This window comes from Eublepharis macularius, chromosome 2 (genome assembly GCF_028583425.1).
Source record: "Eublepharis macularius isolate TG4126 chromosome 2, MPM_Emac_v1.0, whole genome shotgun sequence".
Taxonomy (NCBI): Eukaryota; Metazoa; Chordata; class Lepidosauria; order Squamata; family Eublepharidae; genus Eublepharis; species Eublepharis macularius.
This window is the reverse complement of record NC_072791.1, coordinates 235,158,290-235,173,167: the sequence shown is the minus strand read 5'-3', so window position 1 is coordinate 235,173,167 and position 14,878 is coordinate 235,158,290. Positions and strand designations below refer to the sequence as shown.

Below are 14,878 nucleotides of genomic sequence, written 5' to 3'. Positions count from 1 at the left end.
TAAATACAAAATGGATGCAATGTTCCAACACCACTATTTGAGAAGAAATTTACTGTTGACTTGGCTAAAGTATAAAAAATTTATAGACCAGAAGAAACCACTGTGGATTATACCAGCTGAGGTGATCAACCCAAATTTAGAATACAAAGGAAGAGAATGGCTTACCCTCAAGGACTTAACAGAAGTAGTAGATAAAGAGGTAAAACTTAAATCAAATGAGGAGTTGCCATTTAAGTATGGTTGGTTACAATATAGACAAATTAAAGACTTATTTGACTCAGATCAAAGGAAGACAGGCTTTAGAATTCAGAATTCAGAATTCGAAGAACTTTTGCTAGGAGATAATAATAAAGCAATTTCTAAAATGTATAAATTGTTATTGAAGTGGTTTACAGAAGATGAAATAGTCAAGGTGCAGATGGTAAAGTGGGCAATAAATTGTAATAATGAAATAATGATGGAAGTATGGGAACAATTGTGGAAAAACACGTTAAAAATATCAACATGTACCAGTATTAGAGAGAATGGCTATAAAATGTTATATAGATGGTATTTAACACCGAAAAAATTAGCCATAGCCAATAAACAGCTATCTAATAAGTGTTGGAAATGTAAGGAGCATGAAGGTTCTCTATTTCATATGTGGTGGACTTGTTGCAAGGCTAGAGACTTTTGGACTAAAATATGTGCCAAGATGTCCTTGATACTCCAGTATAATGTTGTTAAAAATTCAGAAAAGTTATTATCTTTGCGTTTAGAAGATGTTAATAGAAATGATAAGACATTGTTATATTATATTATATGATAACAGCAGCAAGAATATTAAATGCTCAATACTGGAAGAAAGAAGAAATACCTGAAATTGAAGAATGGACAAGGAAATTGTTGTACATGGCTGAAATGGACAAATTAACAAGAAATTTGAAAGATCAAGATCCAAAAATATTTTTGGAAGCTGAAAATATATATGGAAAAGAATTGGGATGTTAAGGGACAATTATGGTCTTTTGAAGGGTTTTAATGATACTAAGTAGGATAAGATATAGTTAAGATCTTTACCAATAACAAGATAAGAACAACTATAGTATAGAAACTATGGGATATTAATAACATGGGGTTGGAGTGCTGTTGGAAGTCAACAGGGAAAAGGGGGAGGGGAGGGGGTGGGGAAATATATCTAGGGGAATTGAAATGGATTGTATTTGTGTTTCAATCTGATTATATATTGACCCATCCAATAAAATTATTTTAAAAAAATAGACTGTATGATGGTCAACATATAGGAATTTGTTAATGAACTGAAAGAAAATTTTGTTCATGAAAGAAAAGATCAAGTATTATTGACTCTTGTATGATTCTCCACCAGTTGGATTTTCATTGGATGGACTTTTGACTTTACCTGTTGGATATGACATTATTATGCATTAATTGATTAGATTGTGTGTATATTTAAACCATTGACTTGGCACTTGGCACTTTGCATGTTTATAAAACTCACATATTTTGTAATTGTTTTCTCCCTGGTTGTGTGTATATAGTGAAATAGAAATGTAGCAGTCACGTACAGGGTGTTTTGGCTAATTGCAGCTGAGCTCCTCCCCACAGGTTTGATTTTCCTCTGAGGTCTTGGAAACGAAGAATTAATCCAGCGCTGGAAGCACAAGGTGAAACGTACTTCAGCTTGCTGGTGTCTGACACCTTTGGCAGCTTTATTGGCTAGAATGACTTGCCCCCCACAGTCAGATGCGCTCATGTTTTTTGTGAATGGCAAGAAGGTAAGGTTTTTATTTTGTGGTTTGGCATCTTCCTTTTTAATTTAGAAGAATCATTGGAAATTTCTCATAAGCGATAAAGGATTGTCCCTTAAGATGATCTTTTAAACTGATTATTTTTAAATATGCTTTCTTTGGCACTGGACATATTAGTGTGTCATTTTTCACTAGCTGAGCTGGTTGCGTTGTTGTTGTTCACAGACAAATAAGACCACCCAGTTGTCCATTTTTAGGCACCTTGGCAAACAGCCCCTTCCTCACACATTTGAAATACACCAAGTCTGGCTAAAACGGATGGGAACGGAGTATCTAGCTGTGTCTGAGTGATTTGTATGAAAATAGACTCAGTTATTTTAAAATACAGCTTATTTGATGTAGTCATAGTTATCATGCCACTACGCTTTTAAAAGACTATTAATGTAGGAGTTCATTATAAAATTAGTGAGTCAGTGAGTGCCCAGCGTTCGTATTCAATTGCAAAACCATTAACAGAAAAAATCAAATCAAACTCTAAACTTCTCTTTTTAAAAAGCAGGTTACATATGAAGTCAAAAACTGAAATTTTCATTTAAGTATTTATTTCTCCTTTTTTTTCTTTCTGTCACATGTGCTTCAACCAGAAAGGGAAAAGAGTATGCACTGATTTTCCAGGTTTCCTAGCAATTTGATATTTTTAAAGAGGGACTTGCTGAAGCAGAAAGAAAATGGCTAGATGAATCTGTTATAATTTGCTTCTGATCTTAAATCTAGTATAATAAAAGTACTTTAATAAGATCTGCAAACACAAAGCTGCCCATTAGCACCCATTTAGTTTACTAATGGTGGCAATATAGGTCACAATTTTATAAAAGGAGTAAAAACTATTAACTACAATCTGTATAGTGATATATATATATATATATATTACAGAAGAATTTAGTTTAGCAAAAGATACTAGACAAAGATGCCCCCTCTTTATTTTATTTTGCTTTTTATTTAAAGATATACTGCAGCTTTTTATTTTAAGATATACTGGAAATCAATAACAACTTCTTACATTTACAAAAAGATACACTTTTCCCCCTTTCATTTTATTAATATAGTATTGTCTCCAAACTTTAAATAGTGTTAATTTGTGTGTCAGTCTTAGATTGGAGCAACTCTGCTTAGGATTTCACTGTTCATATGCTAACCATTTTGTATTAAAACATTTTTTTAAAAATTAGAAACTTAAGAAGAAGTGTTAGGTCCCTTTTATTCTACCAAGAGAGAAGCATGAGATTAACAGCGAAATCCTAAACAGACTTACTCCAGTCCAAACCCATCGATTTCAGTGGGCTTAGACTGGAGTAACTCTGCCACTGGACTCAAATCCTGCTGTTCTACTGCAGACCAACACGGCTAGCTACCTGAAACTGTTGATATAGTTTTTAAGAGTGATCTGTTAGTTTTACAATCAAACACACAAAATAAAGGTTACAAATGAAGGCTTGTAAGTTAAAGAATTATGACAAGTAATGAACAAGAACTAAAACTTGATAGATCAAGATGGGTGACCGTGTTAGTCTGCCTGTAGCAGTGGAAAAGAGCAAGAGTCCAGTAGCACCTATAAGACTCACAAAATTCGTGGTAGGGTATCTAAAGAAGTGAGCTGTGGCTCACAAAAGCTCATATCCTACCACTAATTTTGTTAGGGTTAAATTTTGTTAGGGTTTTGTTAAATAGACAATTCTTACAGTTGTGTTAGTAATTAGCAACTAGAAATAATCAGTGTATACAGTTCCTGACTAAAGTCAAAGACAAACATAGATTATTATTGTATTGTCGAAGGCTTTCACGGCCGGAGAACGATGGTTGTTGGGGGTTTTCCGGGCTGTATTGCCGTGGTCTTGGCATTGTAGTTCCTGACGTTTCGCCAGCAGCTGTGGCTGGCATCTTCAGAGGTGTAGCACCAAAAGACAGAGATCTCTCACTGAGAGATCTCTGTCTTTTGGTGCTACACCTCTGAAGATGCCAGCCACAGCTGCTGGCGAAACGTCAGGAACTACAATGCCAAGACCACGGCAATACAGCCCGGAAAACCCCCAACAACCATAGATTATTATTACTACCCTGGCCAAGGCTGCCTTGAGCTTCCAGATCAAGGAGAACTTTTGGTCTTACCCAGGGTGGTTACTCTTGCTTGTGCTCACAAGGGACAGCTTTGCCGTTGCCCCTGGTCTAGCCTGCACTCCAGATTAAGAATTCAAAATATCGAGTAGATAGAGAATGCATTTGTTAAGACCATAATTCATAACAAGCCGGTAAATTTATGAATGGTGATATCTGTACAGCTACTGAACATTAAAATAATTCTCCACATGCTCAGGAGGAGAAAAGAGTCTCTTGGAAGCACAGATGTTGCTGCTGCCACCGGAAAAGCATAAAGAACAGGCAGAGGGTGGCATCCTCTATGGTTTCCAGCCACCAGTTAGGAAATTCCTGGAGATCTGTAGACAGAGCCAGTTCGAGGAGGGGGGGGGCCTCATCAGGGAGTCCACCCTCCAAAGCAGCCATTTTCCACAGAGGAACTGCTCTCTGTTGCCTGGGGATCAGTTGTAATGCCAGGAGATTTCCAGACTCTACCTGGAGGTTGGCAGCCCTGTCACACATATCTACATGAGACAGGAGGAACTGCTGAGGCAGGCAAAGTTGATCAGAAAAATGGCAAGAGAGAAGGCTTAACACAGACACACACACCCCTCTACACAAGGTCGACACTCCCTGCTCCTGTGTATCATTTTTTAAAAATCCACAATCTCAGCCACTGGGATTCTGATCAAGCCTCATCTAGTCTCATCAAGTATGTTCGAGGTGGAGAATTCTGTGCCCTGCGTCTGTCTAAGAGCTGAGCTGGGCTGAGTGTGCAGAAATGATTCCCTCCAGGACAACCGCTGATTCGGCCTGAACTCGCCCTCTCCTAATCAGCAAGTATGAACTGCGGCCCTGCAGGGGAAAAGGTTGTCTGGCTGCTTCGTTCCCCCCACTCCCCCCACCCCCACATTATAATTTAGAGAAATGAGAGAGAAGCACTGGATTAGACGGCAAGCAAAACCGGTCTCAGGGGCCAGGCCTTTCCCCTCAATGGGCTTACACTGGAGTAACTCTGCCGTCAATTTCACTGTAATTTATTCAAATGGCACAGACGTGCTGACTGACACGCACACAATTCAATCATCTTTAGAGGTTTTGGACAATACTATATCAATACCCCGGCCATGGGACTGGGGGTGGGGTCTGAAGCGTGAGGGGGGACTCAGTGGAAAATGCCCTTCACCCAGCCCCACGTACCTCGCACGAGTAGAACTGCCCTTGGAAAGAAGCCTTTTGCATCCGATTGAAGAAGTCTTTGGATCCTATCCAAGTACACTCTCAAGGAACTGGGATTTGTTTATAAGTTCGAATTTATTATGAAAGATACTGATGGTGACAACTGGCTGCCCAGGCTGCTTTTCTTTAAAGGAAATTTTTGAACTGCATAGTGGTATGTGGTTGTAATTTGGGCACATAGCATGTACCACTGCAACACACCTGTGCAATTTCCTTATGTGTGTGCACGTTTTATTGCATTGCATCACTTTCTGTGACACTTAGAAGCCTACTTAGGATGGGAGAAGATTGTCAGAACTGGGCATTTGACAGCACGAATGTAAAAGAGGGTCACTGAAGCTCACCTAGAACAACTTTTGCATGACTTGAGTTCCTGACATGCACAAACGTTGCTTTGCAATGACACTTTTTCCCCCAGCTCTGCACATTTTGTGTTTGGCTACTCTTTAAAGAAAAAAAACTCACACACATGAAACAGCAATTTTAAAGCAGAGATGCCACTCAGCGCATTTTCTTAAGAAAATAAAAAGAGCTTCGCTGGACTCAACCGGTGGACCATAGAGATTTCCACAGTGGCACAGCGGGCGCAGCTGCTCCAGCTGCGCAGAGAGAATTAAGACCGAGACGCAAGGGGGGGGGGGAGAAGTCCTGATCCTGAATATAATCTGTATTGTATAAGACCTACCAATCTGATAGCATATCAGAAAGTTAACTTTTAAGAAAAATTGCTGTATGAAGGGAATACAAGACATGTAGTGTAGTGTTTGTTGTTTGTATGTTGATTTTCCCTTTTCCCAGTTCTCCCTTCCCTTTTTTTTTCTTTCCCCTCCCCTTTATACTTTTGTAGTCTTCTGTAGTTTTTTTATGTTAGATATTAAAAAATAAAAAACTTAAAAAAAAGAGATTTCCACAGTGGCCAACCAGGTTGCCCAGAAGGTCCAGAAGCAAAGGAACAGGCCGCAAAGCCTCCCACCAATGATGTTTGCCCATCAGCTGGTATTCAAAGGTATACTGCCACTGAACATGGAAGTTTCATATAGCAGTCATGGCTAACAGCCTACACTGAATGTGCCTTGTAATGTGCAAGTGACAGTTGTACCAGCATCTCCGTGCAGCATTCAAGGAGTCACACACCTGAAGGGAGGGACGTGGGCGCAATGGGAAGCTTATCAGGTGCTGCATGTCTGGATGTTCATTCTTGTCCCACTGAGCCACGCCCACATCCAGATGTTTCACACAGTTTATGTGCAACGGTCTCCAGGTGGATCATTGCTCCACCTTCTTAGGAGCATCCGGTGCAGGTTCCAGCCGCAAAATCACCCGGGAAGATGCCTTTCCCTTGAGGAGGTTTTCCTGTATCATTAAAGAAAGCAATGGTACGGCCTCTTCTGAAGAAACCATCTTTGCACCCCTTTGACCCAGTCAATTACCCCCCAGTTTTGAACCTCCCGTTTCTGGTAAGGTGATTGAGCGAGCAGTGGTGGGAAACTGCAGGTATTCCTGAAGGATTCCTCTGTCCTGGATCCATTTCAGTCTGGCTTCTGCCCTGGGCCATTTTCACACTGCCAAATATAGCACAAATTTTGCGCAATGAGTCACCAGCCATCCGACTTGTTGCGCCTTCTTGCGCTTCCTTGCGCTCCCAGCAGTTCACCCTTCTGCAGAAATTGCGCAGCAGTGGGCAGTAACTGTTTGTGTCACAGTTGATGTCAGGGCTTTACCGCCCTCTTTCTGGTTTTTTTTTGGTCACCAACTTTTGTGCTATATCGCTGTTTCAATAGGTAAATAGATAGAAACGTCACAATTGCGTAAATCTCTTCCTTTTAAAAAAAAAAATTGGACTGCCTGCTGGCACAGACTGGTGGGACCCGCCGTTTTGCGGCCGCCCAGGGAAACTCTTAAGAACAGCGAGGTTCTCTTTCTCCTAGTGCCCAGCAGCCACAGTAACCAGCAGCCACAGTAGAAACATCACAATTGTGCAAATCTCTTCCTTTAAAAAAAAATTGGTCTGGACTGCCCACCAGCACAGACTGGAAAAGGAAAAGGGGGGAAGGGGGATGGGCTCACTGGGGAGGCGTTTCCCAACTGGTGAAGCGTTCCCAATTGTCTCCAGTCATTCCTACAAACTGCTTAAAAAGCGTCATTAAGTGGAATAAACAGAACTCCATGATTGTGGGATTATACAGGTATGCACGGGTTTTAGAGGAAGAAAAGCGTTAGTATGCACGAGTTTTGCGCTACACTAAGGCAGTGTGAAAATGGCCCTGGTCATGGGACAGAGACGGCTTTGGTTGCCCTCACAGACTATCTCCGCAGACCCCTGAATCGCGGTGGTTCGGCACTGCTGGTATTGTTGGATCTTACAGCAGCTTTTAACATGGTTGAATACAACCTATTGGCCCACTGTCTCACCGATGTGGGGTTATGTGTGACAGCCTCAAGTGGCCGATCTCTTTTCTCCACAGTCAGGGATAGCGAGTGGCCCTTGGGGAGCAGTTGTTGCCTTGTCACTCTTGTGGAGTGTGGAGTTCTGCAAGAGGTGATCCTCTCGCCAATGTTATTCAACACCTATATGTGCCCTGTCGCCCAGTTGGTATGGAGTTTCGAGTTGGGTTGTCATCAGTACGCGGACGACACCCAGCTTTATCTGCTGATTGACAGCCAAGCAGACTCCACACCAGATAATTTGTCCAGGGCTCTGGAGGCCCTGACAGGGTGGTTAAAACAGAGTTGACTGAAGCTGAACCCTGCAAGGACAAAGGTCCTGCATCTGGATCATGGGTTACCAGGTTCAGAGATCCAGCTCCCAGCCCTCAGTGTGGCATTCCTTGAGCCGGCGCTGACAATAAGGAGTCTGGGCATAATCCTGGATGCCTCCTTGTCAATGGAGGCCCAGGTCATGGCAGTTGCCAGGTCTGCGTTCTTTTATCTTCTTTTTTTTTTTAAAGAAATTTTACTGGATGGGTTTACAAACATACACATAGAAACCATTATCATTATTCACCCCATTGCATTTTCCTCATCCTTCCCCCCCCCCTTTTCTGGTGACTCCCAGCAGTTTTCCATACCCAACTTAATCTAAAAAGTATTTCATATAAATTCTTAAAGTCTATAATAATAATGTAATAATGTAATATATATCTATATTATACCTATCAAATCTCTTTAATTATCTTAACAATCTACACTAACTATATTACTTATCTTAGTTAAAAATATAAAAATTATATAAGTAATAATAGGTACATATACTAACTAAAAGAAAAAAACCTACATATATATATGTAACTTACTATTCCTTACATACCAATTAACTATATTATCTATATTTCACATATACTCCCTATAACCTTATTATTCATAGTTATACTCCCCTGTGAATATACTATACTAATCCAATAAAATACAGTAAAATATATCCCTTTTTAACCTTAAGTAAGTTTCTATCTCCCCTACTTCTCCAAAGACCACAGTTTCCCCTTCATGTCCCACTTTTTTGCCACATATTTCTTAAATTTTTCCCAGCTTAATGTATAGTCCAATTCTTCTTGTTCTTTCAATTTCCTTGTTAATTTGTCCATTTCTGCCATATTCAAGACTTTCAGAATCCAATCTTCCATAGATGGTATCTCCTCAGTCTTCCACATCTGTGCATAACACATTCTGGCCGCCGTAATCATATAAAACACCATAACTCTGTCCATTTTATCAAAGTCTTCTAGGTTCATACATAATAACAGCAATTCCGGGGTTTTATTTATATTCTTTTGTAAAATATCTGACATAACTTTAACTATATCCCCCCAGAACTGCTTAGCCTTATCACAAGTCCACCACATATGATAGAATGAACCTTCATGCTGTTTACATTTCCAACATTTATCAGACATCTGGCTATTACCATTGGACAACTTCTTCGGTGTTAAATACCATCTATACAACATTTTATATACTTTTTCACGCACAGTGGTACACGCTGAAATCTTAATTACATTTTTCCATACCTTTTCCCAAGCTTCCATTGAAATTTCCTTATTACAGTTTATTGCCCATTTGACCATCTGAACTTTAACAACTTCCTCCTCTGTAAACCATTTCAGTAATATCTTATATATTTTAGAAATTAATTTCTTCCCCCCCTGAAGCAAACAATTCTCAATCTCAGAGTTTTGTAATCTAAAACCATTTTTCCTTTTGTCTGTCTCATATAGGACTTTTATCTGCATGTATTGAAACCATCCATATTGGAATGGCAATTCTTCATTACCTTTAAGCATATAATTATTCTGTTGTATCGCAAGAATTTCTTTATATGTCAACCAGTCTTCCCCTGCATATTCTGTTCTTGGATTTACTACTTCCGCAGGGATAATCCACATTGGTATAGTCTCTTCTGTTACCAGAACTGCTCTTATTAATGGGAAAATTAGCTTTAGCAGTCTGTAACTAAAATTATTAGCGTGGATCTAACCTGTTTACGGAGGTCCTGATTACAGACACTCTAGTGACAAAGAGGCAGACTACAAAGAGGTTCCAAACACGTGTATTTTACTAATAGTGTGGTGTAAGCCTGTACTTGCACATACACACAAGAAAGCATACAAGGACTAGGAAATACAGAGCAAGAAATATAGAGACTTTCGCATTAGCAGGTTCCCAACGTTGGTGGGGAATACTCACAATCCTGAAGCGAAGCAGAGACACAACAGTGAGGTGGCCCAATGCCAGCACTGGGACCACAGACAGACAGCGAGGGGTTCTGGATAGGATGGCACGCGCACCATGAGGTCTGGGAGACCGGTTTAAATACCCCAAAACGAACCCTGGGGCTGGTGCTTTACTTGGTGGTTCTCACAGATTAAAACAAAGGTTCTAATGGGTTACTGAATGGCTTGGATGGGCCACTTTGGTAATCTGATTGTGATAAGTGACACCTCAGGAAGAGGGGACAAAAGAGGGAGGGGGAAATCCGAGTGGGCTGAATGGATGTTCCAGCAGACCGGGCTTGTCCTGATGTCATCAGCTTCTGGAATGCGGAGGTTTCTTTGAGATGCATTCTCTAAGTGCTTGGGATGGTCGGCACTTAGTTCCTTCTCCGGGGCGGCTCCTAAGATATGCAGAGCGGGGCGAGGTACTCTCGCTGCGGACGTGGTGTGCCCGCTTCGCCGAAATGGCTTCTCAAAGCAGTCTTCTTCCCTGGGTTTTCTGGCTGCCTAAGAACATGGATGCCGGCTGGGCATAGCTGGGGCTGGTTTGCAGGCTGCCCGGTAGCGAGGGCAAGCTCGGGGACCGGCCCGCGGGAGGCTCCAGGCGGGAACTGACCAGGGAGCACCCAGCCAGGCTCGCTGGAGGTTTCCCCGGCCATCTCCCGGCTGCTAGCAGCGGCTTGGGCCCATATGAGGCAGGCTTCCATGGAGGCAGGGGGAACAGCACATAAAACACAGTCCAAAGCAGGGAACAGGCACAGTCCACGGCAGATGGCAATACAGGCACGGGGCACACTTGTAACAGAGTCCAAACACACACGGGGAAATCCAGATACAGGTCTAGGCAGGGCTGCCCAGGAAGAGAGTCCTTTGTGCAGTTATCCAAACATGGAGTCAGGGAGCTACACAGTCTATTGTGGCAGCAGGGTAATTAACAAGCAGGCAGGAAACTGACACGTGTAACAGAACACACACGTGCAGGGCAATCTTAGTGTAGTAGTAAAACAGCAACGCAGGAAACTTTAACACAGTCCATGGCAGGCCTTAAAGCAGGAGAGGGGGCCTACTTGGCAACAATTCCCCCCCTCGGGGACCACGTGACGTCAGGCGCGTGGATCCCCGAACTTGGCTTCAAAGGCAGGATGGGCGGCACATCTGGTGGTCGAGCTTCGAACGAAGAAGGAGTGGGAAGGGAAGGAGGGGGAGGCGTTACTCAAAAATTTAGTTTGGAGAACCACCTAACCGAATAAGTGCAATTTGGATCAGCCAATGGGCTGCAGGTCTCTGGGTTCACACCAGGAGGTGTGCTAAGTGCTACCGTCAACATAAACAGCAATTCATAAGCAGCAATGAACAATTCATGTATATAAGCAGCAATAATTCATATTTGTATACATAGATCAATTCATGGATGGAGGTAATTCATGGTGGATTAAAAGCACTAAAAACCAGGAGCAATTCATATACATGGAGTAATTCATAAGCATAAGATTAAAAGCAAAGGCAATTCATGGGTCAATTCATGAATGCAGGAATGAAAGCAGGCTAACTCATAGGAAGCTAAAAGCAAAATTCATAGATGAGGGAACAATTCATATATGGTGGAAGGTGGAAAGTGCAAGTAAGGCATAGACCAATTCATGAAAAGTAACACAATTCATAAGGGGTTAAAACCATAAATATATATATAGGATTAAAAGCAATAATTCAGGAAGTTAAAACCAATTCGTAGATAAAAGCAGCAATAGTAAAAGCAAGTGCGTGGAAACAATTCATGAGGGGAGGCGGCAGAAGGGCTCATAGGGGGTAGAAAAATATACTTCGCAATTAAAAGACCAATTCATATAGTCAGATTAAAACCAAACTCATAGAGTTTAAAATCAGGAATAAAATAACCTTTAAAAGAGACCATTCATGAGAGGTCCCGGTTAAAACCCAATTCATAAGATGATAAATAGGCTAAAATTACTTCGGCGGAGGGAGTCAGGTTAAAAGCAATTCATAAAGCTTAAAAGAAAATTCATAGGAATAAAATTGATAGGTGGTGATTAAAAGATCCCAGTTCATGGGAGGATCATGGGCGCACTTGTAATAGATAGAGTGAGGGGTTAATTCGGGGCTAAATTCATAGGGGTGAAATTCATGAAAGCAATGGAAAGAAATTCATAAGACAATAGAGCCACAAAGATCACAGACGGCTCAGTCCGCAGTACAGCTGCTGGACTGGGTTGCATATATACAGGAACAAGCAATCTTAGTCCATGTGTTCCAAAACACACTTCCACCCCCCCTTGCTGTCTGCGTCAATCCGCAGAGCAGGGTCGGCGGGCGTAAGGAGGACTTCAGGCACACAGTTCTAGTCCTCATGGAGGTAGTGCCACTGGCAGTCGTTCGTAGGCTGGCCGTGGGCTGGGAGGCAGAGAAATATGTTTTCCCCCCCCAGTCCACCAGAGGGCCTCGGAGCGGTGTCCGACAGCAAAGCGTCCATGGGGCTGGTTCAGGATCCGTACACATAAAGGCACAAGCATAGTTCATAACCACATAAGCAACAAAATAAGCAAGGGATAAAAATAGAGCGCCAAGAACAACCGTTAAGGTAGGAGAAGGTCGGGGTTGTAGTGATCCAAGCGGTAAGACAGCTGGAGTTGCTGGAGCTGTCGGCGGCTCCAACAGCCCAAATAAAGCAGTGAGGCACACAACAAAACTTGGGAGGCCAAAATAATAACGATCGGGTGCAAAGCCAAATTGTAAATTCCAGTGGCAGTGGGGCTCCAGCCAAAGAGGGTTTCCCACCATGAGTGCTCTCCAGTGGTCTTAATTCGTTGGACCAGGTCCAGGATCTCCTTTCCGTTGTGGGACACAACCAAAGCAGTAGTATCCCCGTCCCTCTGGATGCTCTGGAGGGTGCGGTGGAGCTGCGGGTGGGCCAGGAGCTCGTGGACTAGCTCCAGACCGATGCCAAGGGAGATGGGCTTCACATAGCGATAGATGGAGGGTGCCACCAGGATCTCTTCTTGGGTCCAGACCGGTACCGTGTAGGTGAAGTCGCAGGCTGCCACCGAAGACAGGTTGCAGAAGCAGCGGTTGACTCCCGGGATCATGGGCTTGAGCTGGAACGAGTTCAGGATCACAAAGTCGCAGGCCATTCGCACGCAGGCACATCCTTTCCCAAGGTAGACCACAGCGGAGCTGTTCTCCCGGACGACCTCGAAAGGGCATTCGTTGAGGGCGTCGACTTGCGGGGCCACACAGGGGTGATGCGGTGCAAAGGCTTGGTCTTGGCAAATGAAGCTGGTCTGGTCTCGATGCTGGCACCCTTGGAGGCTGACGAGCTGCCATCCGGTCGGGGTGAAGCGGGCCCAATGGTCGGGGTGGCGGGCGTAGAGGACGTCGGTGTCGCTGACTTGGAGTCCCAGAGGCACGACTGGATACACGTGGAATGACTCGTGAGCACTGGCCGTTAATAAAAATAATTTAAGTTCCTGGGTGGTCGGCGAGAATGAAGAATTTACGAGAGACCACCAGGATTCAAGCTCCAGTTCAATGGGTGACAATTTGGGCATAATCAATCTTTTAATTTCCAGGGGCAGGTGCCCGTCCGTGGCTTGCCGAATTAGCCCCATGGCCACGGCCTGGTTTAATTGTTGGGCTTGCATACATGCCATGGCGATTGACACGTTGCGTTCAAAGGACTGCGTTCCCTTGAGCAGCAGAGAAAAATCTCTTTCAATGTGACTCTCCCAGTTAACTAAAATGGAGCTGATCTCGTGTTGCCCATTTGAAATGGAATTTAGGGACTGCACCACTGGTTTACCTAAGTCGGAGATGCTAGTCGTGACATGGGCAAACTTATTAGCGAGAGTCTCAATATTGACTGAATCCAGGATTGCTAAGCCTCCGGCTGCAGGAGCAGTCCAGTCAGCAATGCTTTGTCTGGCACGCGAGAGAGAGGGAGGGGGATCGATCCACAGTTGTAGCCATGCATTCCAACCCTTGCTACCGGCCTCCAGATAGGGAGCGCACTGCGGCAGCCTCTGGGTTATATTTAGCTCAGCCAAGTCTATGCGGATCTCTTTTAAAGACATTTGCGGGCGGACTAGAACTCTCTCTCGAATGTCAGTTTTCAAAACATGGGAGCCCACTATATGCATGCCGCCTTTGCTTAATTGTTCATTGCTAGCAATCAGAGGGTCAATTTGGATGGTGTGGGTTTCCTGGGTCCGGATCAGCAGGGAATAATTGCCTGGTTCATGAGTCAAATTTACAAAGAGCAGCCCAAGCCAGTGAAATTTTTCTACTAGGGGCTTGGTTTGGCATTCGGGCGTCTGTTGGACCAGTATCCAATCGGGTGGGCCGTGTTTGGCTAGGTCTTCCTCTTTTACAATCCAGGTCAGGTTCTCCCAGCGTTCTATAGCGAAGGAGAGAACTGCGCCTGAAGGGGGCGTGACAGTGACAGATGCAGTTTCAGTGGCAGTGGTGCCTAGTAGGATGGTCATTCTAAAGGGGTCTCCTGCCTTCCATACTGCGGCCGACACTAGAATAACTTCACAGTATGGTCCGAGAGCCTCAGTGACAAATGGCGAGGTTTCAAGATTGGCAGGGGTGGTATATTTGTCTACCACCGGGACTGTGGTGGGGGCTGGCCTGATACGGGGAAGGAACATACATGGAATCGGAGCAAGTGGTGAAACCGTATCAGTAGGCGAGTAGCATACTAGCTCTTGGGACATAGTTTTTACTCCCACACATAAAATAACAAGCTCTGGGGGTCGGATCCATTGCTCTTCACAACTGCGGAAGTTAGTGCGATCCGTGGGGGTGGTCATATTACTCTGCTGCACAGACCAACTTTGCAGACCATCATTTCATTCCCTGCCAGTGTATTAATACATCTCCAGTGTGGGTAGGGCATTAATTTGGACGGGCGTCCCTCTGTTAGGGTGCCTGCCAGTACGAGCAAACACAGAGTAGCCAGGTGCCTCATCTCCTGGCCTTCCTTTCCTTTCTGTAGTGAAAAATATCCTGGGGAGACCTACGGATATAAGTACAGGT

The 14,878-nt window shown here is 43.5% G+C and overlaps 1 protein-coding gene across 1 annotated transcript in view; it reads left to right on the top strand.

The window, feature by feature from the left end:
• The first annotated feature begins 1,676 nt into the window (after positions 1 to 1,676).
• LOC129324156 (aldehyde oxidase 3-like) overlaps positions 1,677 to 14,878 on the top strand; it is a 151,105-nt gene continuing 137,903 nt past the window's right edge. The window contains exon 1 of the mRNA XM_054971196.1: positions 1,677 to 1,775. Within this exon, the coding sequence (XP_054827171.1) occupies positions 1,722 to 1,775 (54 nt within the window). The 5' untranslated portion in view covers positions 1,677 to 1,721. The remainder of the gene's footprint in view (positions 1,776 to 14,878) is intronic.